The sequence below is a fragment of the Phytophthora sojae genome (genome assembly GCF_000149755.1).
Source record: "Phytophthora sojae unplaced genomic scaffold PHYSOscaffold_2, whole genome shotgun sequence".
NCBI lineage: Eukaryota > Oomycota > Peronosporomycetes > Peronosporales > Peronosporaceae > Phytophthora > Phytophthora sojae.
In genome coordinates this window covers 10,785,127-10,810,069 of record NW_009258116.1, presented here as the reverse complement: position 1 = coordinate 10,810,069, position 24,943 = coordinate 10,785,127, and the positions used below count along the sequence as shown (strand labels likewise).

Below are 24,943 nucleotides of genomic sequence, written 5' to 3'. Positions count from 1 at the left end.
CAGCATTGCTGGCGGCAAGACAGGAAGGTGTGCGCCGCGGATCAGATCGCTGCGGGCACACCGCGGCTATGAATGACACGCCTCGCCATCTGCTCGACATGGTGAAATAGCTTCAACTTCGTTCGCGTAGTGCTCGACTGCTCCGAGTTGCAGTCTGCAGCACCCCCGCCTCTGTTTGAGCTGCTTGCTTGGCGTCGTTACAGGCGGCTTTGAAGCCAGGCGGCGCATGTATACTGTATTGCACTCCAGGTTGATCGATCAAGCTGACTGACGTGACTGCCACTGGCCATGCCATGCTGCGCTCGAGTGCCACGCAGTAACAGGTTGCCACCCATAGAGCCCCGGGGTCGTCACAGCTCGTGCAGTTCGTGCCTGTAGGTACTGCATGGCCTCGATTTCGCCCTATGTGGTGCGGTTGTCCGTCGCAGACTCGCTCCACTTCGAATTTCGCCGAGTGACCAACACCAGTCGAGTATGGAGTTCAAGAACTTCGCGTCCAGCACCAAGAAGGCCCCCTTCACGAGCCCGTACCCGCCGATCGCACTAAGCTCCAAGGAGAAGAAGCAGCTTCGCCAACTCACCAAGACGCTCGTGGAGGTCAACGTGGACGGGTACGAGGAGTTTCTGTACGAGCACAAGGGCAAACTCCCAGAGAGCGAGTGGAAGTTCTTCCGGCGCGACGAGCAGGTTGAGACGTTCTTGCGTCGTCGTGAGACGTACAATCTGCGCGGGTTCGGAGCCACCAAGAAGTTCCGTCGCGGATCGGATACCAACAGCTCGACCAGCACCAGCAGCATGCGCAGTGAAGAACTGTCGTCTCTTGATGTGGCCGCCATCCGATCCATCGGTTCGAGGGACGGCACTATCGAAGACGCCGTCTACGGCGCCATGGGCCCCGTGTACGTTCAAGACGGCATCGAGGACTGCAATGTCCTTGTGATCATCGACAACGTCACTCCAGAGGAGCCGTTCACGTCGCTCTCGATCCGCTGGCGAGTGACCGAGAACCCGCCGATCCTCCGAAACATCCTCAAGAGCTACGACCACATCTTCTTGGAAGCGACGGGCTTCACACACTTGAGCAACGGTGAGCGCGTTGCCTTCCACTTGCTCCACTCCGTCGACTTTCCATCGCTCACACCTCCGCTGCCGGACTATTCGCGCGGACAAGTAGCTGCCATTGGGTTTTGGCGACAGACAGCCCCGAACGTCGTGGAGATTCATGGTCGCGGCGTGTTCGCGCTTCCATTCGAGCGAGCCCGCGCGCTCTTCGTGCCTGTGGTGACGACGTCCATGTCCAAGTCCATCATGCACATCTTCTACGCGGCGCACATGAAGAAGCTCCGGTGGGCGTTGGCGAAGCGAAAGGCTCAAGATAACCTCGCGCGTTCGCAGTCCTGCGTTGATCGAGTGTGCAGCATCTGCAGCAAGAAGCGGACGATCCACAAGGGCGACAGCTGTGACTTGTGTGGCGAACTCGTGTGCTCTGTGTGCCGCATCACACACGAGGTGGCGTCGGTGGAGCTGGACAACAAAATGCACTGGACCAAGGCTCACATCTGCCCGTTTTGCATGACCAAGGTGGTCAACTTGGACACAGCAGCGGTAGTCCGCGCTGAAATCGAGGCGGGTTGGTACGACCGCTTCCCGTAGACCAATGCCCATTCCGTGTGTACAACTGCGTCCACCTTAAAATTTGCAACTTTCAATGCGCTCGCTACACTAGGTCGACGCACCTTCAGCGCCGTCATTTATTGTTTATCGGGCAAATTCGCCTGTTGGATATCATCACCAGCCCCTGAGAGTCTATCCACTGCAGAGGAAGAAGATTAGCCCATTGGACTCGTGTCAACATGAGTGATCGATAGTGCGATATCAGTCCTGAACTTCCTGCAAAATCTATCATATCATTGCGTGGAGAGGCCAAACGACCTCGTTTTCACGGGGCATTGCTCGCTTCTGGTAACATTTTCATTTGACTGGACAATGTGCAACGATTTAGGGCACTTTAACGTGCTGATGTTCTTGAGCAAGAGGTCTCTGGTGCCACTACAGGCCAAGCACTGGAGCGACGAGGAGCCCGAGGACGCGCAGCCCGTTAAGCCCCGGTCGCGATCAGCATGAAGCACCGGGCAAGGCCGAGAGAAGGTCGAGAGAAGTAAATAATCTATGAGCCAGCGAGAAGTCGCATGCGTGCCAAGGGAAGCAGCCGTTGCGTGAGATTAGCGGCGAGCTCAACGTAAACTAAGCAAAATACAATCGCTATTCTATGAGCTGCCAGTGCCCTAGCGTCAGGCAAAGATGCCGTTGCCTTTTGGCGCGATGTTTGAATCACCAACGGTCGTTTTCAACAGTCGAGGTCTGTGATAGGTCGAAATGGTGTTTGAACGGACCAATCGCTGAGGTCGCGGTGCCGCTCATCTCAGCCGAAAGTTGAGAGGACAACATGTTTGCGACCGCTTACTAACTTCGGCCGATACATGTAGCATGAACACTATCCACCGGCACTACTTGTGTCACTTCGTAACCTTCACTGAAGCACATGGACTCTGCCACGCCGACCATCACCATTCGCCAGTTCCACGACGACGATCTGCCTGAAGTCGCCGCAATCTTCGAGTACGGCATGATGCTGTACGCGAAGAACGACCCTGTGTCAAGGCAGCGCTGGGCGGAGTACGTCCGTAACAGCCTGAAGGACGACCTCGCTGACGTTCAAGGCACGTACGTGGCCCCCGGTGGCAACTTTTGGGTCGCAACACTTGAGGACAACAACGGAGAGAGCAAGGTCGCAGGCATGATCGCGCTCGAGCCGAAGGGTAATGGCGGAGGTGAAGTGCGGCGTGTGTCCGTCCACCCCGGCTTCCAGCGCATGGGCATCGGCCGGAAGCTGATGACGCACCTGGTGCACTGGGCGACGACCCACAACTTCAAAACTTTGACACTCATGGCTTCATACGCGGAGAAGACCTCGGCTGTGGACTTTTACTCCTCCTTCGGATTCAAGAGCGGTGAGAGCTTCATGCTGTGGGAAAACCCTGCGCACGAAGTGTTTTGGATGATCAAGACGCTGCAGTAAATCGTTGCTCTAGACCAGGATCAACTTTCAAATACAGTGCAATCAGTTTGGAGGTCACCATTTACTTCTCCTCGTCCATAGTGGCACTTGCGTAGTTGCTAGCATTGTTGCTTGCATTATATCTGCCTTCAACTCATTAGGGCCCTCCAGACCGCTGTAAACGCTGACGGGTTTGAATTAACAGGCGTTTTTGTCTTTGCATTTGAACTGACCAATCACCGACTGGGTGGTGCCACTCATCTCAGGCTGAGATTCTCAGCCCAAAGTTGAGATGGCAACACGCTTGTCCAGCATAGCAGAGCTACTCCGGTAGCATGCACTTCCTCCGTTCAAGCTCCTCACTAAAGCCCTACAGCACCGAGAATACCCCCCCCCCTTCACGATGCCCTCAGCGAGCACCATCAAGCCAGCCATCACAATTCGTCAGTTCCGAGACGACGACTTGCCCGAAGTCGCCGCGATTTTCGAGTACGGCATGATGCTGTACGCGAAGAATAATCCTGCTTCAAGACAGTGCTGGGCGGAGTACGTTCGTAAAAGCCTCAAAGACGATCTCGCCGACATTGAAGGCACGTACATGGCGACCGGTGGTAACTTCTGGGTCGCAGCACTAGAAGACAACAACGGAGAGAGTACCGTCATAGGAATGGCTGCGCTGGAGCCGAAGGGCAACGGCGAAGGGGAAGTGCGTCGAGTCTCGATCCACCCCGGCTACCATCGCATGGGTGTCGGAAGCCGATGACGCACCTGGAGCAATGGGCGACGACCCACAACTTCAAAACCTTGACCCTCTCGGCCTCGAACACCGAGCAGAGCTCGGCAGTGGACTTCTACACCTCCTTCGGCTTCGAGAGCGGCGAAAGCTGCGCGTTCATGGAGAATGCCAAACACGTCGGAATGTGGATGAGCAAGAGGCTGCCATGAATTGCAACACCAGCGCCAACGTGGAACTCTCCAGCTTCGGAGACAGCGCTAGCTCAACGTATTGAAAGACTCCGAACTCTGCACAGTTTGAAAAAACATTATATAGCAAAAGAAAAGTAAGCTATACGGTTACCATTTACTCCTCCACGTCCATGGCGGCGTCGGCGTCGTCGCTGGCCTTGTCGTCTCCCTTTTCTGCCTCCATCGTCTTAATGTCCTCCTCCGTGACCAGGCCGCTCTTTAGCAGCTTGGCCTTCTCGGCCTCCACGTAGATGCGGTGGCGCTTGGCGCCCTTCTGCAGTTTCTTCTTGGACGGCCGGTGCTTGCGCAGCACCGTGCGCTTGCCCTTCTGCAGCACCGCCACCTTCTTCTGGTTGCGGATCTCCGCGCGCTTCTTGCTGAGAAGTTTCACCATCTTCTTGTTCATGGTCTGCACTGCCTGGCCGTTGGCGCCCATGGTGATCGAGAGTGGCTGCTGATTCCTGCTACGGTTGCTGTTGCTGCTGCTGCGTCGAACCTCTCGGACGGCGTCTTGCTTTGGGGAATGACTCCGGAGCTCTTCGCAGTCAAAACCGAGGCAATCGACTACGACATCATTCGAGACGCAGGGTAACGGAGACCGTCGAGTCCACGGCAGACAGACTCGTTCATGACAACGTGTCACTCGTTGAGATATCCTCTGTATCTTCGATGTCAGCCGAGTGGCCAATTTACATCAGCTTTGTTAGCTTTAGCACCGTCCACACCTACGATGAGAGAGAGCATACGTACAATCATTACATTGGACTCTCGTTAATATCCACGTATGGAATACATGGCAGCCTGTTCGACCCAAGCTGCGGCACGCTAATAAGTAGGGGGTCTGCGTCGCCCTTCGATCGGACTCGCGGAAAATCATTCGTAGGTCGCCACCCTCACCTCACTGCAAGACGCCGTACTGCCCCGCTCCAACCTCTGCCCGGACGGTCTCCTCGGCCGTCTTGGTGGTGACGTTCAGCATGCAGAACGGACAAACGTGGATCTTGGAGTGGCGCATCTTGTTGTCCAGCTCCACGGACGAGAGCTTGTGCGTGACTCGACAGAGTTTGCACACGTGCTCGCCGCAGAGCTCGCAGCTCGACCCCTTGTGCATGGTCCGCTTCTTCTTGCAGACGCTGCACGGGTGGCTGGCGCTCCACCGCGGCTTGAAGAGCATCTGCATGCGCTGCTCTCGAATGGCCGACCGCAGCTTCTTCATCTGCGACGCGTAGAAGACGTGCACCATCGACTTGGACAAGGACGTCGCGATGGCAGGGATGAAGAGGCTGCGTGCGCGCTCGAACGGCAGCGCGTAGACCCCGTGGCCGTGGATCTGCACGACGTTGGGCTCGACTTGGCGCCAAAAGCCGATGGCCGCGACCTGGCCACGGAAATACTGGGGCAACGGCGGCGTCGTGCCCCGGAAGTCGACGGAATGCACGAGGTGGTAGCCCACGCGCTCGCCGTTGCTCAGCCGTGCGAAGCCCGTAGCGTCCAGGTAGACGTGGTCGTAGCTCTTGATGACCTTGCGGACAATGGGCGAGTTCTCGGTGACCCCCCAGCGAATGCTAAGCGACGTGAAAGGGTCCTCCTGGGTCACGTTGTCGATGGTGGCCAGCACGCAGCCATCCTCCATGCCGTCTTGCAGGTACTCGGAGTTGTAGCGCATCATGTCCGTGGTGGGGCACATGGCGCCGTGCACCGCCTCCTCGATGGTCCCTTCTCGTTGACCGATGGAGCGGATGTCCGCCACATTGAGTGACGAGAACTCCTCGCCACGCGTGCTACTGAGACTCGTAGTGGTCCGCGTGAGCGAGTCATTGTGCAGCTTCTGCGGAGCCCCGAAGCCGTTCAGGTTGTATTTGTCGCGACGACGCACGTACGTCTCGACCTGCTCGTCGCGGCGGAAGAACTTCCACTCGTGCTCCGGCAGGTGGCCGTCGTTCACGTACAAGAACTCCTCGTAGCTGTCGACATTGACCTCGATGAGGCTCTTGGCGAGCTGACGCAGCTCCTTCTTCTCCGCGACGCTGAGATCCAGCGGCGCGTACGGACTGGTGAATGGCGCTTTGGTGGATCCCATGGCGCTAGTCGGCGGCTCCGTTTTGACTCACTTGGGGGTGGACGTTTGCGGCTATCCAAGGCTCTCGGGAATAGAGAAGTGATCCAGCAGAACCACCAGCAAGCAAGCAAGGCGAGGCTGTCAGTCGCTGAAAGAGATGTGGGTGTGGGTGGTGGCGTGGAGTGCAGTGCAGCGTGCGGCGGACATTCCGCCATTTTGGTCGTGGATCGTCGACAAAGACAAGTTGCCGCCGTTGAAGTGGCTTTGTCATAATCCAGTGGTAAAAGGGACCGAAATGTACTGCCTCAGTACATGCAGGATTGTCCGTGTCAAAAGCATGAAAACTTCACACTGGATGGAGATCGTCTCATGAGCGAAATTGGATGGAGCTAGCAAGCATTGCCCTGTTAGCGCCGAATAGCTAGCTGGTGCCAAGCTTGGAGCTTGGAGAGATATGCTACGCATGGTCATCGTCTCGTTAGTGCGAGAAGATTACGCCGGGTTTCGCTAGCTGATAACAGAACACCACCATGGCATTCACTGAAATTCGGCAGTGTCGGTTGGTGTAATGCTGCAGTAATCCATGTCGAGCCTCGACATCGTTGACTGAGTCAACGATGGCTCGCTGGAATTCACGTGCTAGCTATAGCTCACTGGAGGTGATCTTTATTGTCAACAAATATTGAACAGCTACTATTACATGATACTGTTTTATGGATCCCAGCTCCGCATCAGTACCTTTTCGCGGGGTCGAGTCAAATGTGACGGCGAGCGCCGCCGCTCGATGCTAATGCCAGGACAGACTTTAGCGGAGACCGGCCGCATTACGCTCCCGTGAAGGTGCCTTCAAGGCGTCCGCGTGTTTAGCCCATCGCGAAGTTGCACGCGCGCGCAGCCAGTCAACCGGCTACATGTATTCTTCAGGCGCAGGTGGACTGCTGGTTGCTGCAGTTTCGCAGGGCCGGGCGCCGCTACGTGCGCCGCGCAATGAGTGACTTTGCCTCGATGTTGAACTGATTGCCCGCAAATCGTTGCTGCACCTACTAAGGAGGCAGTGATAGCACGCGCCCGCATTGCGTCGAGCCTGGATCGCGAGGTCACTCTGGCCATGGAGCGGATACGTCTAGGCCAGACCGCGGGCTTCCCGTACGCATGACAATGCGACGCCGAGGGCCATCTCCGAGATGATCCTGCGAGCATGTGCACGCGCCGAGTCGTTGAGCTCCCGATCGCGACTTGAATCGCGGCGCCACCGGCTTCTTCTTGTAGTTGGCGGCACCGCAGCGGCGCCTGTCGACGGCGAAGCCAGCTCGAGCGCAGAGAGCGAAGTGAAAAATGCTCGGTACGTGCACACTGCAACGTGCGCAAAATTGCCGGTGGGGACTTCGAGTGGTCGTTGACTGGACTGAAGGGGCGTATCTTTACTGCGGGTATACCACTCCGAGACTTGTCCTCCGACTGTCGATTTTCCCGTGGTCAATCTTATTTCTTAAAACTGTGGAAATGAATATCGGCCCGATTATGTGCATTACATGGACCCTATTCACGCTGCGTGTCAATAGCGCTAGTGCGACATTCGGGCGACAACTTGTTCAGTGTACACTTCAACTTGCTCGAGCACGGAGCGCATTGCTGCCAGTGATCGGCGGCGATAGTCCCAGATGGGCATTCGTCATTAGCAGCACTATTAATACGGGGGATGGGGCAAGCCGACTAGCTTCCTTTCACTCAAATCGCGGGTTTTACTTCTGATGGCAGCAGTTTAGAGAACTGTCCATCTTGCCTAGACGGCTCGGTTTGGCACTTTATTTTGGCGTTACTTACACTGTTGTACTGACCGCATGAAGCAAGCCAGTTAGCTACATGTATCACTGAAGCTGTTGAGCGGGTGAAGTTCAGCAGTTGGGAATGAATCCGCTTAAGGAAGACTTTGAGGTGAGGCATCGCGGTTCATACCATCTTTGCTAACCCCTATGTGAGACCACATTGTTGTACAGAATTTATTGCACCGGCAACAAAAGACTTCTACACCCGTCTTTTCATCAGTGCTACTGCTGGCACTGTGCGGGGATCAATGAGTCCGTGTCCGTGCCAAAGACTCGCTTCTCATGGCGTTGCCAAAGCTGCATTGGTGCTCGTCGACTTTTGCTCGATGACCAAGTCCAGGCCGCTCCGTTCACATAAGTACCGACCTGACGTGGTGGCCAAGTTGTAGCAGCATTGTTGCTCCTGATTGCTTCGCTCTCTCTTGCGGACTCGCTTTTCGTAGCGAGTCCGTGGAGAAGCCTAAGTTACTTTCTACAGTAGAAGCCTTTGGAATCGCGCAAACTGGTCCAGCTAGATGCATGCAACTACTAGTTGCCAACTAGTCGCAGCAACACGCTTAGGATACTGCAGTAGGTGCCCTACATCTTCATCCATTTACCGCAACTTGGTTCAATCTTGAATCGCTCTTGTCGTACAAATTTGAACTTGTCGAGCTAATTTCGTACGCCAAGCTTCATCATTGCGATCAAATGGCGCGACGAAGAGCCGCTCCAAAAACACCCGAGCACATCCACCGGCGGCGCTGATGTCTTCATCCACACAAGCCTCCTTCTTCTGGGTGAAATATGGCTTTGGTGCGTTCCATGACTCGCGCCCTTGGCAACTTCACGGACCTGTACGCTCTAACCAGTTCCTATTCCGACTGCGCCGTACTCAGACAACATCACACCGCCGAAGATGTACAATGCCAACGTGTACTGCGCGATCCTACGCAGTTTTGTAAAGAATTCTTGTGCTAGGGACGTGGAGGACCTCTGCAAGCAGAAGAACATCCAGCTAGGCATCGAGCTCGACGCGCTCAACAAAGCTCTTCAGGCTGCCGAAGCTCGCAGTGGCGCAGCTCCGTTGGGAACGGGCAGGTCAGCAGCCTCAGCAAAATCCGCTACAGGGTCACGTCCGCCAAGCGGAGCCTCTCGTCCAGTTACGCCCACAATGCACGCTGGGTCCGGAGGGTCTACAGCGACAGCAGAAGACGAAATGGCTGAGATACTTGCTAAGAAGACCGCCCTGGAAGCTCAGCTTGAGGTGGTTGCTGACGCTTCCAAGCTAGCGAAAGGTACGAGTTTCTTTCAGGTAGCACAGAGTGATAAAGCTGCCTTTGCTGACACTTTGAGTTGGTTGGGTTTCATCAAGAGCTGGTTGCAGGGACAGTTATCGTCGACTTGGCAGATGACCATGGCACACGACTCAAACTGGACGAGACTGGGGAAACTCGAGCCAATACCATATTAAAAGCTCGAGCGCACTACACGGCCGTGGCTGTCAGTAAGTTAGCTTTCGCGTCGAGATTTTCATCATTACACCACTCCCTGACCTGATTTTGCATGCAGCTGTAGACGACAAGGGATCACCTCACGCCGTGCCTCTGGTCTTCAAGCTGACAAAGCCCTCAACGAGCACCTCTTCCTCTCGTCCGAATAGTGGGGCAGCGAAATCTACAGGCTCCACCATACCAACGTGAAAGGTGGTTAGTTATAGTCCTCACAGTAATATCAAGGGCAAGGACACTGGGATCTCGTTTAGATTCGAACAAACTTCAGTGTTTTTTGGGCTAGATTAATTCGGGGGGAGAGCTCCGAGGAATGACGAGCGACTCGACGATCCTCGCGCGCATCCGCCAGTGCAGGATGGACTAAACACACGTCACGATCTTAGAGAGACGCAGCGGCTCCACGCCCTCAGCTCACAGCGCCGCGCGCGCCGTCTCCTCTCGCTCTCCACTTCAGATGTCCACGGGCTTGCCCTTCGAGGCGAACTCGTCGTAGTACTCGACGACCTTGTCCCAGTTGGCCACGTTCCAGAAGGCCGAGATGTACTCGGGGCGGCGGTTCTGGTACTTGAGGTAGTAGGCGTGCTCCCACACGTCGAGGCCGAGGATGGGGATGAGCGGCTGGTCCACGCCGGGCATGAGCGGGTTGTCCTGGTTGGGCGTGGACGTGATGGCCAGCTTGCCGTCGGCCTTGACGCCGAGCCAGGCCCAGCCGGAGCCGAAGCGCGACGAGGCGGCGGCGTTGAACTCCTGCTTCATCTGGTCGAGCGAGCCGAAGTCCTCTTCGATGCGGGCCTTGAGGGCGCCGTGCGGGGCCGTGTTGGTGGAGCCGGGCTTGGTCATCCACGTCCAGAAGAGCGAGTGGTTGTAGTGGCCGCCGCCGTTGTTGCGCACGGGCGCCTCGGTGGCCGACTGCACCACCTCGAGGATGGACTTGCCCTTGAGGGTCGTGCCCTTGTCGGACGAGATGTAGTTGTTGATGTTGTTCACGTAGGCCTGGTGGTGCTTGGTGTGGTGGATGTTCATGGTGGTCGTGTCCACGAAGGGCTCCAGGGCGTTGTACTCGTACTCGATCTTGGGCAGCTCGAACGACATGGTAGCTGTCTGGGAAGAAGGAAGGGGGGACTGGGAAGAGAAGGCTGGGTTGAAGCTTGTGCTCTGGACCTGGCAGATTGCAGACTGAGCTCGGCTCGGCCCCACGTCAATGACCGAGGGATCTTTTGGTCGGACAATCCCACCGCACGCTTTTACGGCCAATGGGAGCGGCGCAGCAAGCCACATTGGCGAAAAATGGCTGCGCTACTGGATGACGGAGTATCAGCACGTTTACGGGACAGGGACGTTGGCCAGCCGGTACAAGTTGACTCCATGATCAACTCAACCTCCACGGAGCTTGTTGATCGTCTCCGATAAGAAGGCAAGGAAGGCACACACCACGAGCCCCGCACTTCATGTCGAAGTTCGCTTGGCTCACCCCTTCCCCTCCGCTTGTTTAACAGGTACAATGTACCGGTGCATCATCGGTATTCAGTTACGTAGGTATGCCTTTCAACAGGCTTTTTGGTTGGAGCTCCTACTTCGACGTCAGCCCGAGCTGAGCCGATCCGCAGCGGACACAAGCGCATCGCCCGCCGCCATGGACGCCCCCACGCAGCACCAGGAGTCGGTCTCGGACCTGGCCGTCGCGGCGCAATACGCCGACGAAGAGCTGCACTCGGTCACGGCGCAGTTCGCGAGCGCCGCCAGCGTCAGCGCCGCGCCCACGGCCCCGATGGTGGCGGTCGTCACGGACGACAAGGACGAGAGCGACAGCGACAGTGACAGCTCGGACGACGAAGCGCCAGCCAATGACAAGGCGGAAGAAGACGCCAAGCAGGTGAAGAAGGAGGAGGACGCCTCGGCCGAGGCAGCCGACGACAGCGACGACGAAGAAGGAGAAGACCCCGCCAAGCTCCGCGCCGAGATCGAGGCGGCCATGGAGAAGGAGGCCAACAAGACTGGCGGCCCACTCACCACAGAGAACGAGGTGCTTTCGGCGCCCGTGCGTGAGCCTGGTGTGGAGCTCACGGCCGATTGCCCCATTGCCCAGTGCGGCAGCATCCTGAACGTCAGCGTGCCGGGTCTCATGATGACCATCAAGTCCGACCCCAACACCAAGCCGCTGGACGAGGGCAGCGTGCTGTGTCTCGAGGACCGCACCGTGATCGGCTGTGTGGACGAAGTGTTCGGCCCCGTGCTCATGCCTATGTACCTGGTGCGCTTCGAGAACGCGGCCAAGATGCCGGAGAAGGCAGCGATGAACGTCCCCGTGTACTACGCCACCGAGCACACGACGTACATTGTGCCCGAGAACATCAAGGACAAGGGCACGGACGCTTCCAACATTTTTGACGAAGAAGCGGACGATGCCGAGTTCTCGGATGATGAGGCGGAAGCGGCAGCCAAGCGAGGGAACCGAAAGCGCAACCGCGGAGGTGCACCGTCGTCTGGCAATGAAGGATCTGGATACGCCCCATCTGTGGGCAGAGGTGGTGGGCGTGGTGGACGCGGAGGCCGAGGAGGCCGTGGAGGCAACTTCTCGGACTACAACTCCCGGCAGAATCCGTCGCCCCACGGAGGACGCGGTAGCTACGGTCAGCAACCGTCGTCGATGTCGGCTATACCCGCACTGCAGACTCAGCCGTACGGTGGCGCTACCAAGTACACGCAGCCTGGAGGTTTCGGCGGGGCGTTTCCCGTGCAGTACGGAAACACCAAGTACACGTCTCCTCGAGGAGCTGCTATGCCTCAGCCACCGTACAGCGCAGTGGGGCAGGCTCCTGCACCGGGTTACTACCAGCCTCCGCCGCCGCCACCCGGGCAGTACAATGCTCACAACCTGCCGCCGTATCCGCCCCAGGCCCCGCCTCCTCAGACCTCGTACCAACAGTACCAGCAACCACGAGCACCTTACACGCAGCCGCCGCCTCCAGCTCCATACGGCCAGCCTCAGCCCCCTTACGGCCAGCCTTACGCACCACCGACTGCGCCGTACGGTCAGCCGCAGCCACCTCAGTACCAGCCTCAGCACGGTGTACCTCCTCCGCCTCCGCCGCCTCCTCCAGCAAATGGCTACTATGGCGGAGCTAACGGTCAGCCTCGTGGACCTCCCGGTCAACCGCTTTAGTAGTAGAAATTCAATTTACCAAACTTTCTCAGGCATGCTTTTGAAATGTAAATTAGACTTGCCAACCCAGCATACCAGTATACAGTACACGCACGGTGACTGTCATCATGCCAGTTAGCTGGAAGATGTCAGCGTAACACTTGCGATGAAGCCGTTCTTCATCACTTCGAAGATGCACCCAGGTGTTGGCGAGTAGCACAAACTCGAGCCAAACGGGTGAAGGCCCAGCCCATTGTCGTGCACAATGGGCCGCAAGTCCGATGCTCCTCCAAACGCCAGACGGATGTCCTTCCACTGAAATACCAGCGTGACAATGGTTAGTGCTGGCCACCCCTCTAAGATGCGAACAACACGAAAGCGTACCGGTGTTTGGGCAGTGATTTGCGAGCTAGTTTTCTTCGTGATCCCCGACTTCTGCAAAGCGCTGGACGTCTGAAAGCTGAGCCGGAAATTGCATTTGTTGTATGCACCAAAGTCTGGATGGCTACAGTTTGCACGCAATATGAAATTAGCAAAGTTCTCGGAAGGGTATTGAAAATATCAACTGCATGGCATAGTACCCGAGTGCGTTGGCCTTCAGAATCACCTTCGACGCTCGATGCATTGAATCGTACAGAATGTCGAGCCCAAGGTGCGGGTAGTTGTGGAAATAGTCGCCAACTAGCCCTCCAGCAACAGTAGCACTGTCAGCCCACCGCAGCATCACAGAGAACAATAGAGAAATTATTCCTCGAGCTCCGATACATCCAACAATCAGCGCAATGCCCAAAAACGTACCCGTCATTGGGGTCTTCCGACTTACGAAACACTGACACCGGGGCGCCTATCTCGCTAATCACCTCCTGCACCAGACAAGTTAGATCGAATCCTGCATCTTCATCATCACACTCGTAGAAAAACTGCATTACCTGAGGAGACCACCCGAGCTGGATGCGCTGCTTTCGGCCCGTGAAAACGAGCGATGTGTTCTTCTCGCCAACCTCAACGTTCACTTCTTCAAAGTAGTGTCTGTAATACAAAACACACAAAACTTTAGTTCTCACGCTCACGCTCGCAGAAAAATCCTCCGCGTTTACTTCTTTGTAGGGGCTGGAAGACCGGGAGACCGATAGTCGCCTCCCACGAAGACCATGAAACCTGTAGCCGCTGGAGTGGCTCCATTCTGCAGCATATCGTCACCGTTCAAGTGAGACAACGAGCTCTAAGCAAACTGCGATCATCAGAGCACCCACCGGGAATTCCATGGGCAAGTCCGTTCCGTTTTGGTACAGCTTGCGGTACTCGCTCGGGATCGGAAACTTGATGCAGCCACCTTCGTAGCCCAAGACGTAACTCTACCTCACCAAAAAACAAACAAAATATTAAATTACACCAACGAAACAAGATACCACCACCAAGATCACCCCCAACCTGCTCATTGGCGTCATAGTGACCCGGGAACGTCGGCCCGAACAGCTTCAACAACAGAACCATCAGCCCAGCCACATTAACCACTTCAATAACTTCAAGGCAAGCAGACACAGTTGTTCGCGTACATTGTAGACGGACATGAAGGTGGCGGAGATGTCTCCGCCGAAGATCACGACGCGCCCGAACTTGAGCGCCACGCGGTTCACGTCGTAGAACTCGATGGCCTTGAGCGTCTGCCGCACCGGGTCGAAGTGCAACTGGCGGCAACAAAGTGAGAGCGGCAAAGCAGATTAGTGAGGTGAGGTGGCCAGCAGGTTAAGACTCACTCTCTCGTCCCACCTTGAGTCCGTCCTCGGCCGAGTCGATGACGACGTCGCGCCTGTAGGGCTCGGCGGCGTCATACGCGATCTCGAAGGGCCGCACGGGCAGGCGGCTCTTGAGCGCGTGCAGCACCTCGGCCACGCTCGCCCCCAGGCGGAAGGGCCCCACGCCCACGCCCAACTCGATGCGCCACACCTCGCGGATCATTCCTTACGCCCTGTTGGCGTGTTGAAGAAAGTGTACCGAGAATTTGGTACATACCGACAGTTGCTGCAACTTGCAGTGCAAGGCCTGTTTTCTACGAAGCGCTCAAGCTGGCCAGACGAAAGCCTTCAGCCGGCTGGGCTGCGCAGCGTGGAGCTGCTGGGCTGTGAGAAGCGCTGGCCTCAATAATGCAAGCAGGCGGTTTCAGCGCCGGCGGAGACCACATCTCACCCCGATGGTGCAAGTGGCGTCGGGCGAAAAGCAATCCACAGCCAACCCGTTGGCAATGGACCTGATAACGGGCGGCGCGCACAGCGACAGAAGCTCCTGCTACGTGTACACTGCATGGATGCTCCAGCCTGGAGCATTGCTGCCTACGGTCTGTATTTTGCTGTCGCTGTTCGCGGTCATTTCGATAGTGGGAAAGTCTCTTCAAGGCTCGAGCTCAATTGTCGCTTGGAGCAGCTCATTTTTTTTCGAACGCAGCTCGTCATCAGTCTGTTAAAGCTAGCAATGCACGCACTGGTACAGTAGTGGAGATGAAGGCAATGTCTCGGTTCATCGTGGCAAGCAAGTCCCCATTCGGTGCGGCAAGGCACGGCAAGGCACTCCACACACCACCGGAGCTGCTCGCAGTGCTCGGGTGTTGTGTGGATTTTACGTTTTGTCCCGTGCGCAACGCCGGGACGCGGGGTTCGTCCCACTCTGCGTTTCACTTGCTTTCAGTATGTCCTTCCAATCCGATCTCTGAGTACTATCCAGTTCCGGTTTTCAGCCAATCGGCATGCTTCAAACCCATTCTCGCTCTATTTGAAACAACCGATTGTCGGCGCTAAAACGCCATCGACCGGCCGACCGACCAACTCCACCTGCCGATGAAGCTGCCGGCGCTGCTCCTGCTGGGCGCGCTGCTTCCCTGCGCGGCCCACGCGGCCGCGAGCTGCGCGGACTGCGGCGGCCAGACCTGCATGCTGGACGGCACGGCCACGGCCGTCAAGGGCGGCGCGACGTCGCTCAGCGTCAACTTCTGCAACTTCGACAGCTCCAAGAACGACTCGTACGCCGTCAGCTTCGGCGTGTCGGCCGTCCCGAGCTGCGACGCCGGTAACGCCACGACCCCCACGCTGGCCTCGCTCGTGGCGGCCGACGGCTGCACGGCCGACGCCTGCGCCGTCACCGTGAGCTTCGAGGAGGCGCTGGACTGGGCCATCGCCGTGCAGACCAACGGCGCCAGCAACACGCTCACGGCGCAGCTCACTAGCGGCGGCAGCACCGACACGGTGACGGTCGCCACCTTCGAGCCGGTGGCGGCCGCCGTCATGAACGGCGGCACGACCGGCGTGTCGGTGTGCGCCACACAGGTCGACGTCAGCGGCTCGAGGTTCTCGACCGTCAGCAGCTGCAATACCGCACAGGTCTGCCGGGGAGCGGCCACCGACACCACGTGCACGACGGAGCTCATGAACAACGCACAGGTCACGGACGTCAGCTGCAACGGAGAGGCGTGTACCGGCAGCCTCAGTCTTAGCCAGTCGCTGCCCTGTGACGGCTCCACGGGCGACGCCACGGCGCTGATTGTCGGCGTGACGGTGGCCGGCAGCACGCAGTCCAACCTCGCCAGTGTCGGTAGTATGTCGGCACCGAACTTTACGATCTCAGACGCTAGCGGACTCGCTGCTGGCAGCTCCGAGCTGGTGCTGACTACCGACACGTTCTGCGCCTACTCGAGCATCCAGCTGAACGTGACGGTGGACGACGACGCCGTGGAGGTGACCAGCGTCAACTCGACTAGCAACGGGACGGTGGTGGTGCAGCTGGCGTCCGCACTGAGCAGCGACCTGGCGGACGAGGACGCCAAGCTGTCGCTCTCGCAGTGCGGCGTGTCGGCGTCGGCGTCCTTCGAGGTTGCGAAGGACACGAAGGAGTCGACCAAGGTCTCTACCGGCTCCACAGAGGGCTCGGACGACGACGAAGCCGTCGCGGGCTCGGCCGGATCGGTATCAACGCAGGAGGAGAACGCCTCCACCGGACTCTCCCATAGCATCATTGTGGGCATCGTCATCGCCGCGTTCGCACTCGCCGGCTTCGTCTTCGAGTACGTCCATCACAAGAGACGGCAACCCATGCCGGTGGCACAGGACTCTACCGTCAGCAACCTCGCATCGCCCATCTAGCGAGGACACACAAATCGAACCCGGCCCCAAGCGAGGGCCAGGCCCCAATGTAGGCAAGTTAATAAAGTTTTTGTGGCTCTTTTTGTTTAGCTTCGTGTTGTGTTGTTCCCGGTTGTTGCCTTCACTGCAGTTTGCGAGCCTCTCGGATCTTCTTGGAGCGCACCACGGCCAGCTCCTTCTTCAACGCGAAGCGCTTGGGCGCCGACAGCGCGTGGTCGTCAAGCTGCGACTCGAGCTGCTCAATTTGTGCCGACAGCTTGGACAGCTCCAGCTCGACAGCAGAGTTCTCGTTATTCGACTGAGCGAAGTTCTCAACCGGTGCCACGGGAGCTTGTCCTGCGTGAGCTGCGTAGGTATTGCCAGTACGTCCGGAGGCTGGTCGTTTATCAGGGAATGGACTCTTGCCTCCATTTCTCTCGGGACTCGACTTGGCAGCTCGTGGTGTTGCCACTGGGGAGGGCGGAGACAACACCGCGTTCGGTGGGAGCTTGTTTTTCAGGTACACTAGGATCTCCGCGCTCCCTTTTGCGATCACCGCGCCTCGTACTGTGCGCTGTGGGTTGCCGTTCATGTAGATCGCGCGGAGGTGAGGGCACAACCCGAGCTCGCATGGGACTTTGGCCAGGTTGTTGTTCTCGAATGAAAGGGACGCCAGCAGTGGAGCGTCGTAGATGCGGCCAAGCGAGCGCAGTTTGTTATCCGACACGCTGATCACGCTCACTTTCGCGAGCTGAGACCATGGGAAGCGATCCAGCGTTTCGATCCGGTTGTAAGCCAGCAGCAGCGTCTCCAGCGATCGGAGTTGGGAGATTTCAGCGGGTAAAGCTGAGAGGTTGTTGCTGCGCAGATCCATCTCCTTTAATGTATTCCCCAGTGCTGGCGAATCGCCGAGGAAGTAACTGATACTTTCAGCTAAAAGTTGGTTCTTTCGAAGACGCAGGAGCTCGAGATGAGGTAGTGCAGCAATAGAGGGATGAAGAGACTGGAGCTGGTTGTCCTCCACTGTCAGAGTCTATAGTACAACGACAAGAACAGTGTCAGTTTGACAACCATTCCGATATTCTACAACTAGGAGCGTACCTTTAGCATCACCAACTCTCCAACTGAAGCTGGAAGCGCCTGTAGCTGGTTTGATGAAAGGTTCAGGTGGATCAGGGTCGAGCCGAAGTTGAATTGACCTTGGCCTACCAAGTCCGGCGGCAACACAGCAAGCGAGCTATTCGTAAAGATCATAGTTCCTGATGCTGCAGCTTCCCGAAACTGAGCGGTGTACTCCACTGCGGGGGGTGGGAGCTCTTCCGTCTTGTTATTGTCGACTTGGGCCAAGCGTTCTCGCTCCAACTGCAGTTCATCTCGCTCTTCTTCCAGCACATCAACACCAACGGGAGGTGGACCGCGCGTACGAAGGTATTTCTTGAGCGACTCGCACCCGGAGCTGATCACCGAACGACGAATAGCTCGCAATGGATTTCCATCAACGATAAAGTGGTTAAGGTGCTTGAGGTAGCCCAGGCCAGGCGGGAGATCCGACAAGTCGTTGTTCGCAACATCTAACGTTTTGAGTAGATAGAGGCACGCGATGTTGGCGGGTAAAGCGGCAAACTTGTTGTCGCGCATATCCAACACCGTGACGGAATCTTTGATGCGCAAAATGGACGTCTCGTCGATGGCGGAGAGTATGTTGTACCCCAAGAAGACCTGATCCAGCGTCGCACCTTCAGGAAGCTCTGGGAAGACGATGAGTTTATTCTGCCGCAGATCCAAGAACTTGAGTCGTGACAGCCCAGCCAACGCGTCGCTGGTGGACTCCAATCGATTCTTCTTGAGGTCGAGATTCTGCATATTTTGCAGCGCTCCGAATGATGCTGGCAGCCTTGTCAACTGATTGGTGTGTGCCATCAAAACGTGCAGCTTGTGCAGTCTGCCGATGCTCTCAGGAAGAGCTGTAAGCGAGTTATCATCGACATGCAAAGTCTCGAGGTTTTCGAGGAGCGCGATGGAATCTGGTAGTCGGCTCAACTTGTTACCCGACAATACCAACTCTTTCAAGCCGACCAAAGCGCCAAAGCTTTCCGAGAGGTCTTGTTCCAGCTGATTGCTACGGATATTTCAAGTTAGTGGTGAAGTTACAGCTCAGGGGTCTAATGGGAACTACGTACTGACTCAAATCCAGGTACGTGAGAGCTTGAAGCTCGAAGAACCCCTCTGGGAGGACTTGCAACGCGTTCTGTGTCAGCTTGATCGAGGTTACTGAAGTTAGTCCCGCGATCTCGTCGGATATGGATGGGATGGCGTTGTGGCTCAAGTCGATCTTGACCAGGTCAACGCATTCCCACTTCTTCTCGTCCTGAATGTACCAGTTGCCAGTTGTTAGTCAGTCTCGCGTGGGAAATGCGGCGCGCAAGTTCTAGTGTTGTGCGCAGTCAAACAAACCTTTTCCAAGTGTTCTTCTAGATGATACACTTTAGCCGGGAACTCGGTTAGATTCCTCGCTGGCAGACTCAAGACGCCCGTCCGTCGAGCTTCCCGTAAAGCCCGGGCAGTTTGATCCCTGGCTGGAGCCAACACCACATCTTGCTGGCGAAGGCGCCCCCGCATATTCTGTCCTTTCATCATTCTAGGTCGGAACCTGAGGATATCTGCGCGAAACGACACGATGCGACTTTCAACACTTTCAACAAGTGTATGGCATTTTTCACTGATGTATATACAGCTCAAAACTGAGTTTGATGACCTACGGCTTCTGTCCAATCTTTCGCAAGTGACGGATCTTGAGCGACCGAGTCATGGCCAAGTCCTTCTTCACTGCAAATCGTTTCGCTGCCGAGCCAGCAAAGTCATCCAGTTGCTGCTCCAGCTTGAGAATCTTCGCGTTCAACTCGGCCAGGACTTCGTCTTCACCCTCTGAGGCTGCAACGGTAACAGGAGCTGCAGATGGCGCGGGGCGCGGCACTGACTGCTTGGCGAAGGGTGACGTTGCTGACACGGAGCTCGGGTTCGCTGCTGGCTTCACCTGCGGACTCATGTCTACCGGTTTGAACGGCGACGTTGACGCGTCCACACGAAGGCGCTTGGACTCTAGCGTGGTTGTTTGTGCTCGTTGAGGTGGGTGAACGTGATTGTTCTGGGTACAGCGTGGCATGTTGCTGGACGGGTTGGTATCCTTGGCGGGTTTTGGGGTCCCTTGTCCGATGGTTGGAGGCAACACATCAGGAGGGAGTCTATTGCGGAGGTACTTCAGCACAGCTTCGGTGCCGTTGTTCAAAATGTGGGTTCGGATACCTCGCTGGGGGTTGCCAGCCAGGTAGAGAGCTCGGAGATTCTCGCACAGCGCTAGTTCCGCAGGAATCTGTACCATGACAACACATGAAAGGTTACTAATTAAGCCTAATTCGATCCAGCTACGGAGCGATGCTTCCATGCCGTACCTGGCGTAGCTCGTTGTTTTCCAGAGACAAAGAAGTTAGCTTTGGAATTTGGTGAACCGCTCCAAGAGATTCCAGCTGCATGGACGGTATAGCACAGCAGAATATGGTTAGACAGAGCGTTCATGTATGCATACTCGAAACTCAATACGTACCCGGTTGTCAGAGATGCTGAGCACTGAGAGCTGCTGCATTGAAGACCATGGGAACCTGTCCAGCGCCCGAATACGATTGAACGAGAGCAGTAACGTGTCCATCGTCTCCAGATATTGCAGCTTCTGAGGAATATCCGTCAGAATGTTGTTGCGGAGATCAAGCTCCTTCAACGACAAGCAGATGCTCGCATTGTTGCCTGCAACCAGCATAGCATCGATAGCGTCCGTCGTCAGCGAGTTCTTGCCGACGCGTAAACGCTCCAGGCTCGGGATCATCGCGATCGAGGGATGAATCGACTTCAATCCGCACTGCTCTGCGACGAGCGTGCGCAGTGACGTCAGTTCGCCGATCGCGACAGGTAATTCCACCAAGTGATTCTTCGACAGGTTCAGCTGAAGCAGCGTTTCACCAAAGCGATACTTCCCTGCAGCACCAAGTTGGACTGGTAGTTGCTGAAACTTCATGTCGACGAGCTGCAGACTACCCGAGGCAGCAGCATTGCGGAACAAGTACTCGTCCTCCGCCGGTGGTTCTTCAGCCATAGGTTCGTCCTGCTCTATTTCCCTCTGTCTGATCGTAAACTCGTCCACTTCTTCCTCCATTGCGTCAACTCCTTCTGGAGGGCCACCGCGGGTCCGCAAGTACTTCTTGAGCGGCTCCGTGCCGCCAGAAATGATGGAACGTCTCACCGATCGCAGCGGGTTGCCGTCAACCAGCAAGTGGTCGAGGTACTTCAAGTATCCCAGCCCCGCAGGTAAATCGTGCAGGTCGTTGTTGGTGACATCCAGCGTCTTCAGGCGATACAACTGCGGAATCTTCCCTGACAGCCGCTGCAACTTGTTGTCACGCACGTCCAGCACCGTCAACGACTCCTTCACGTTCAGCACAATCTCTTCCGGAATTTCACGAAGGGTGTTAAACCCGAGGAAGAGCTGGTCCAAGCTCGAGTTGTTCTCCGGCAGCATCGGGAACACCTCGAGCTTGTTCTGTCGCAGGTCAATGAACTTGATCGACACTAGCCCAATGAACGCGTCGCCTGTCGTCACCAGACTGTTCTTCTTCAGATCCAACGTCAACAACCCCGTGAGTGATCCAAACGACGCCGGCAACTCCACGATCAGGTTCGAGTGCGCCGACAGCGTCTTCAAATTACGCAGCTGGCCGATCGTGGACGGCAACGTCCTCAGCTGGTTACTCTCCACCTTCAGCACCTCCAAGTGACTGAGTCCGCCAATGCACTCCGGCAACTTTGTCAACTTGTTACCTTCCAATCCGAGCTCCCGCAACTTGTCCAACTTGCCCAATTGCTCCGGCAAACAGCCCTCCAGCTCATTGCTACAAGAAAAATATGCCCTCACATTAGTGTCTTTTTCGTCAAAACCGTTTTTGACATAATGCCATACTTGCTGAGGTCGAGACTCGTGAGCGTCTCGAGGTTCCAGACCGCCAGGGGCAAGTGACGGAGACGGTTGTGGCGCATCTTGAAGCTCACGAGGTACTTGAGCGTCTCCACTTGCGTCGGCAGCTCCGAAATGTCATTGTAGCTGTCAAAAATGACAATACATAAGGTCAGCTGCTGTCAAAAACGCACTAGGGTCTACCGACCTATCGACATATTCACCTTAGGTCGAGCTTGCGCAGGACCGCGCACTCCCAGCTGCGCTCGTCCTCGCCCAGCAGCTCGTAGAGGCGGAAAACCTCCTCCGGGAAGCTCTGGAAGTCGCGCGAGGACAAGTTCAAGCTGCCGGACTGTCGCGCCAGGCGCAAGGTGCGCGCCATGGCGCTCGCGGGCGCCGCAGAGGAGGCGGAGGACGCCGCCGAGCGCCGCATCGCGTCCCGGATGCCCATTAGTGTTCAATTGTGCCCGAATTTGTGAATTGGACAGTCTTATTTGTGATTTGTGGCAGAGAGTGTGATTTTGATCCGACTATATTGTGTAGTGTTTGTGTACAGGTTGCAGTCGTTGAAGTTGCATTGCTCTTTATGATCTCATTGTCGTTTTTAGTACACGGGAAGCAGCTTTACCTACCGGCCAAACAGGTCTGTCACAGGATGAAGAGCAATTTTTAGCGATCGATGAAACATCATCAGACCGCGGCGAACGCAGCAGCACTACGCTCTGTGCGACTAAAGTGACCCGCGCGACTTGATCGCTGCGCCTTCATCTCAACGGGAGACCTAGCTCAGCCAATGGCCCCACTTCTCATCCAGAGTTCGACCTCCGAAGCGCAAGTTTGAAGCCATCCCATGCACAAGCACCGCGTCCAGCCGAACGGGAGGGGCTCTCGGGCGTCCGTGGACTCGTCCACTCCACTGCGCCATGACAGCGAGTTCATCTCCGTCCGCCTCAAGGGGAAGAAGAAAATTATGTCGTGGCAGGTCTTCAACATCCTGCGCAGGCTCGCGGCCGTCGCAGCCGCCATCCAGTACGTCATCGTGTCCATGTCGGCCACGTGGTGGGCGCTGCAAGTGCTCGAAGGCGCCAAGAACCCCACCGAGACGCTGCGAGTCTTCCCGTCGTCGCTTATTGAGGGGTACTTGGGTGACGGGTTGATCCGTGATAGCCCCTTAGTGCAAGATGTACTGGGAGGAGACACGACCCCGCGAGGCCACGCGCTGTTCCTCGAGTCGGACACCAAGACGTCGACTCAAAATTGCTCCGACATGCCCCTGTTCAACCCTGCGATCTACAACTACGACTTCCTGAGTGAGGGTTATCTCAAAATGGTCTCGGGTACCAAGTACAACGTCACGGCCCTAGAAGACCTGGAGCTGGTGCTTGTGGTCGTGGACTGCTCCTTTCGGCAGATTGCAGCGGGGGACCCCTCTTCTGTTCGTGTATACAACTTGGTGCGGTCGATCGCAGACCACAGTCACTTGTACCTGGTCACAATGTCGCTGAATGTGCAGGAGTATCAAGTGCGGGCGCATCGCAAACAGGGCCCAGCTCTTGTGGGGATGCTCACGCTGGTCGACATGCGGGACAGCAATGTTCAGCAGTTCTACACGGTCGCGACGACGTACCCGTTCCAGCGCTTACCAGATTTTGAGATCTACCAGTTCGTGGGGATCACAAACGACAGCTACCTCGAATTACGCAGCATCCCTCGGGACCCGAACCTTGAGCCGGTCAAGAACTTGGTCACGGCTCGGAAGCGCGACTTCTACAACAGCGACAGCCAGTCGAATGTCCGTGTGATGTACTCACTACTGGATGGACTAAGCGCCACGACCGCTTTGACCCGCTGGGAGTGGATCGGAGAAGCTGTGACTGTGGACTCGTGGGCTTGGGTTGCATCCACTTCTTCTTCGGACTGGAGACCATTTATTCCCTCGTCGTGCTGGTTCTGGTGACGTACCAGAAGGTTCGGACGGGCAAGATTTGGCTCGGAGACCCGTTCGCATCGATTTCGACTACAAGTCTGGTAATTCGTGGCTTCTTGGTGATTATCTCGTGGATGGTGGACACCTTCTGGTCGCTGAACGAGTACGCCATGTCCAGAGCGGCCATGCTCACAGGCTCTACCCCTGTTCGCGTCCATCGAGAGCTGGTACACGCGGACCTGATGGTGATATTCCTCAGCTTGGTGGGCTTCGTCAGCTCGGTGTTCCGAGAGCGTATCGACCCGTCAGTCGCCATCTTCTGGTTCGAGCTGGTTCACCAATACCGGTTAACCGTTCTCCGGTCCTCGCCTGCAGTGGTGAACGAGATCATCACGTGCTCGACTGCCCAGTACAACATCGGCATAGCAAAGGTGACACCGGTGCTTGCTTCGATGTCACCGCTGCGGCTGTGGTCGTCCTTCCAGTTCCCTGACAAGGACTCGACGTTCATCGCTGCGTCCTACTTCCCCACTACGTATTTGGTGGTGGGTATTTCGTGCTTTGCTCTGGTGCGCAAAGTGTATTGGTATTTCCACCCGGAGGAGGCTCGACAACGATCCAGTCAAAGCACGGATACATCGGGCAATGAGAAGGCTGCGATGACCATGAAAGGCATCGTCACCAACTTTGAGATCTCGACGGGTGCCGAGCTACAGACAAGATTCGGACTCATCTCCGACTACAACAACTACGTCTACTTCAAGGGCATGAAGTTCGCCTCGCCTGACGGCGTCTACTGTTCTGGATTCGTCATCGTGAACGGCAAGTATCTGGTGAGCACCAAGCACTTGCTGTCGATTGTGTTGATGAAGCTGTTGCACGCGCGCTTTGCCAACGTGTACGCGTACGAGGTGGACGGCAACAGTGTGAAGGAGACGGCTCGACTGGTGCATACGAACACGTTCATGTGGTCGGACCTGTGGCGTCTGAACGTCACTGTCCTATTGTAGCCAAAACGCAACATCGACAAGGTTCCATGGGCTTCTGGCTGAAAGTACTTCGTTTAATTGAAAGCTGTACATTATCAGTTGATACGTTGGTGTATTGACAGCGATGCGTGTTGTAGGCGTGTTGGCTCAAACACTCTCAGTATTGCCAAATGGAGGCAAACCTTGAATTTGGTTTGGCCAGTGGAAGTCGGGAAGAGAAATGGAAATGAGAATATGCACGCGATAAGCACAACAAGGATAGGATTTTATCCGTTTCACCGCTTCATCCCAGACAATACCCTACACGGCACGGCAGCATGAATATCCCTCGTGCGTTGCAGTAACAAGGTCGTCTCGTAGGACTACGGGCAGTTC

The 24,943-nt window shown here is 56.4% G+C and overlaps 9 protein-coding genes across 9 annotated transcripts; 4 read left to right on the top strand and 5 right to left on the bottom strand.

Moving 5' to 3' along the window:
• Positions 1-474: 474 nt before the first annotated feature.
• Positions 475-1,653, top strand: PHYSODRAFT_258475 (hypothetical protein; the record flags this gene model as incomplete). The annotated part of the gene is made up of 1 exon (XM_009523204.1): positions 475-1,653. The coding sequence occupies one exon, from the start codon at positions 475-477 to the stop codon at positions 1,651-1,653; it is 1,179 nt and encodes a 392-aa protein (XP_009521499.1).
• An 885-nt stretch (positions 1,654-2,538) lies between these two features.
• Positions 2,539-5,668, bottom strand: PHYSODRAFT_354127 (hypothetical protein). Its single transcript, XM_009523203.1, has one exon. It carries the CDS (start codon positions 5,655-5,657, stop codon positions 4,923-4,925), a length of 735 nt encoding a protein of 244 aa, XP_009521498.1. The 5' UTR covers positions 5,658-5,668; the 3' UTR covers positions 2,539-4,922.
• Positions 5,669-8,655: 2,987 nt separating this feature from the next.
• Positions 8,656-9,591, top strand: PHYSODRAFT_312304 (hypothetical protein; the record flags this gene model as incomplete). Its single annotated transcript, XM_009523202.1, has 4 exons — positions 8,656-8,704; positions 8,788-9,186; positions 9,264-9,395; positions 9,461-9,591. The coding sequence occupies 4 exons, from the start codon at positions 8,656-8,658 to the stop codon at positions 9,589-9,591; spliced, it is 711 nt and encodes a 236-aa protein (XP_009521497.1).
• Positions 9,592-9,635: 44 nt separating this feature from the next.
• On the bottom strand, positions 9,636-10,567 carry PHYSODRAFT_285170 (hypothetical protein). The gene has a single exon (XM_009523201.1). The coding sequence runs from the start codon at positions 10,492-10,494 to the stop codon at positions 9,853-9,855; it is 642 nt and encodes a 213-aa protein (XP_009521496.1). The 5' UTR covers positions 10,495-10,567; the 3' UTR covers positions 9,636-9,852.
• A 468-nt stretch (positions 10,568-11,035) lies between these two features.
• PHYSODRAFT_327119 (hypothetical protein) lies at positions 11,036-12,565 on the top strand (the record flags this gene model as incomplete). The annotated part of the gene is made up of 1 exon (XM_009523200.1): positions 11,036-12,565. One exon carries the CDS (start codon positions 11,036-11,038, stop codon positions 12,563-12,565), a length of 1,530 nt encoding a protein of 509 aa, XP_009521495.1.
• A 114-nt stretch (positions 12,566-12,679) lies between these two features.
• PHYSODRAFT_555681 (hypothetical protein) lies at positions 12,680-14,503 on the bottom strand (the record flags this gene model as incomplete). The annotated part of the gene is made up of 10 exons (XM_009523199.1): positions 12,680-12,859; positions 12,929-13,049; positions 13,126-13,248; positions 13,343-13,407; positions 13,474-13,573; positions 13,642-13,727; positions 13,798-13,899; positions 13,976-14,020; positions 14,101-14,232; positions 14,315-14,503. The coding sequence occupies 10 exons, from the start codon at positions 14,501-14,503 to the stop codon at positions 12,680-12,682; spliced, it is 1,143 nt and encodes a 380-aa protein (XP_009521494.1).
• A 2,292-nt stretch (positions 14,504-16,795) lies between these two features.
• PHYSODRAFT_312299 (hypothetical protein) lies at positions 16,796-19,290 on the bottom strand (the record flags this gene model as incomplete). The annotated part of the gene is made up of 4 exons (XM_009523198.1): positions 16,796-17,686; positions 17,755-18,772; positions 18,834-19,021; positions 19,108-19,290. The coding sequence occupies 4 exons, from the start codon at positions 19,288-19,290 to the stop codon at positions 16,796-16,798; spliced, it is 2,280 nt and encodes a 759-aa protein (XP_009521493.1).
• A 118-nt stretch (positions 19,291-19,408) lies between these two features.
• Positions 19,409-22,444, bottom strand: PHYSODRAFT_555679 (hypothetical protein; the record flags this gene model as incomplete). The annotated part of the gene is made up of 6 exons (XM_009523197.1): positions 21,877-22,444; positions 21,659-21,799; positions 20,255-21,590; positions 20,103-20,177; positions 19,807-20,023; positions 19,409-19,770 (listed from the first exon to the last, which is right to left on the bottom strand). The coding sequence occupies exons 1-6, from the start codon at positions 22,101-22,103 to the stop codon at positions 19,409-19,411; spliced, it is 2,358 nt and encodes a 785-aa protein (XP_009521492.1). The 5' UTR covers positions 22,104-22,444.
• Positions 22,445-22,502: 58 nt separating this feature from the next.
• PHYSODRAFT_327115 (hypothetical protein) lies at positions 22,503-24,589 on the top strand (the record flags this gene model as incomplete). The annotated part of the gene is made up of 2 exons (XM_009523196.1): positions 22,503-23,444; positions 23,480-24,589. The coding sequence occupies 2 exons, from the start codon at positions 22,503-22,505 to the stop codon at positions 24,587-24,589; spliced, it is 2,052 nt and encodes a 683-aa protein (XP_009521491.1).
• Between the last annotated feature and the right edge of the window lie 354 nt (positions 24,590-24,943).

Coding starts and splice junctions, on each gene's coding strand:
- PHYSODRAFT_354127 (XM_009523203.1), bottom strand. CDS start 5,657: ATGGAGGATGGCTGCGTGCTGGCCACCATCGACAACGTGACCCAGGAG.
- PHYSODRAFT_285170 (XM_009523201.1), bottom strand. CDS start 10,494: ATGTCGTTCGAGCTGCCCAAGATCGAGTACGAGTACAACGCCCTGGAG.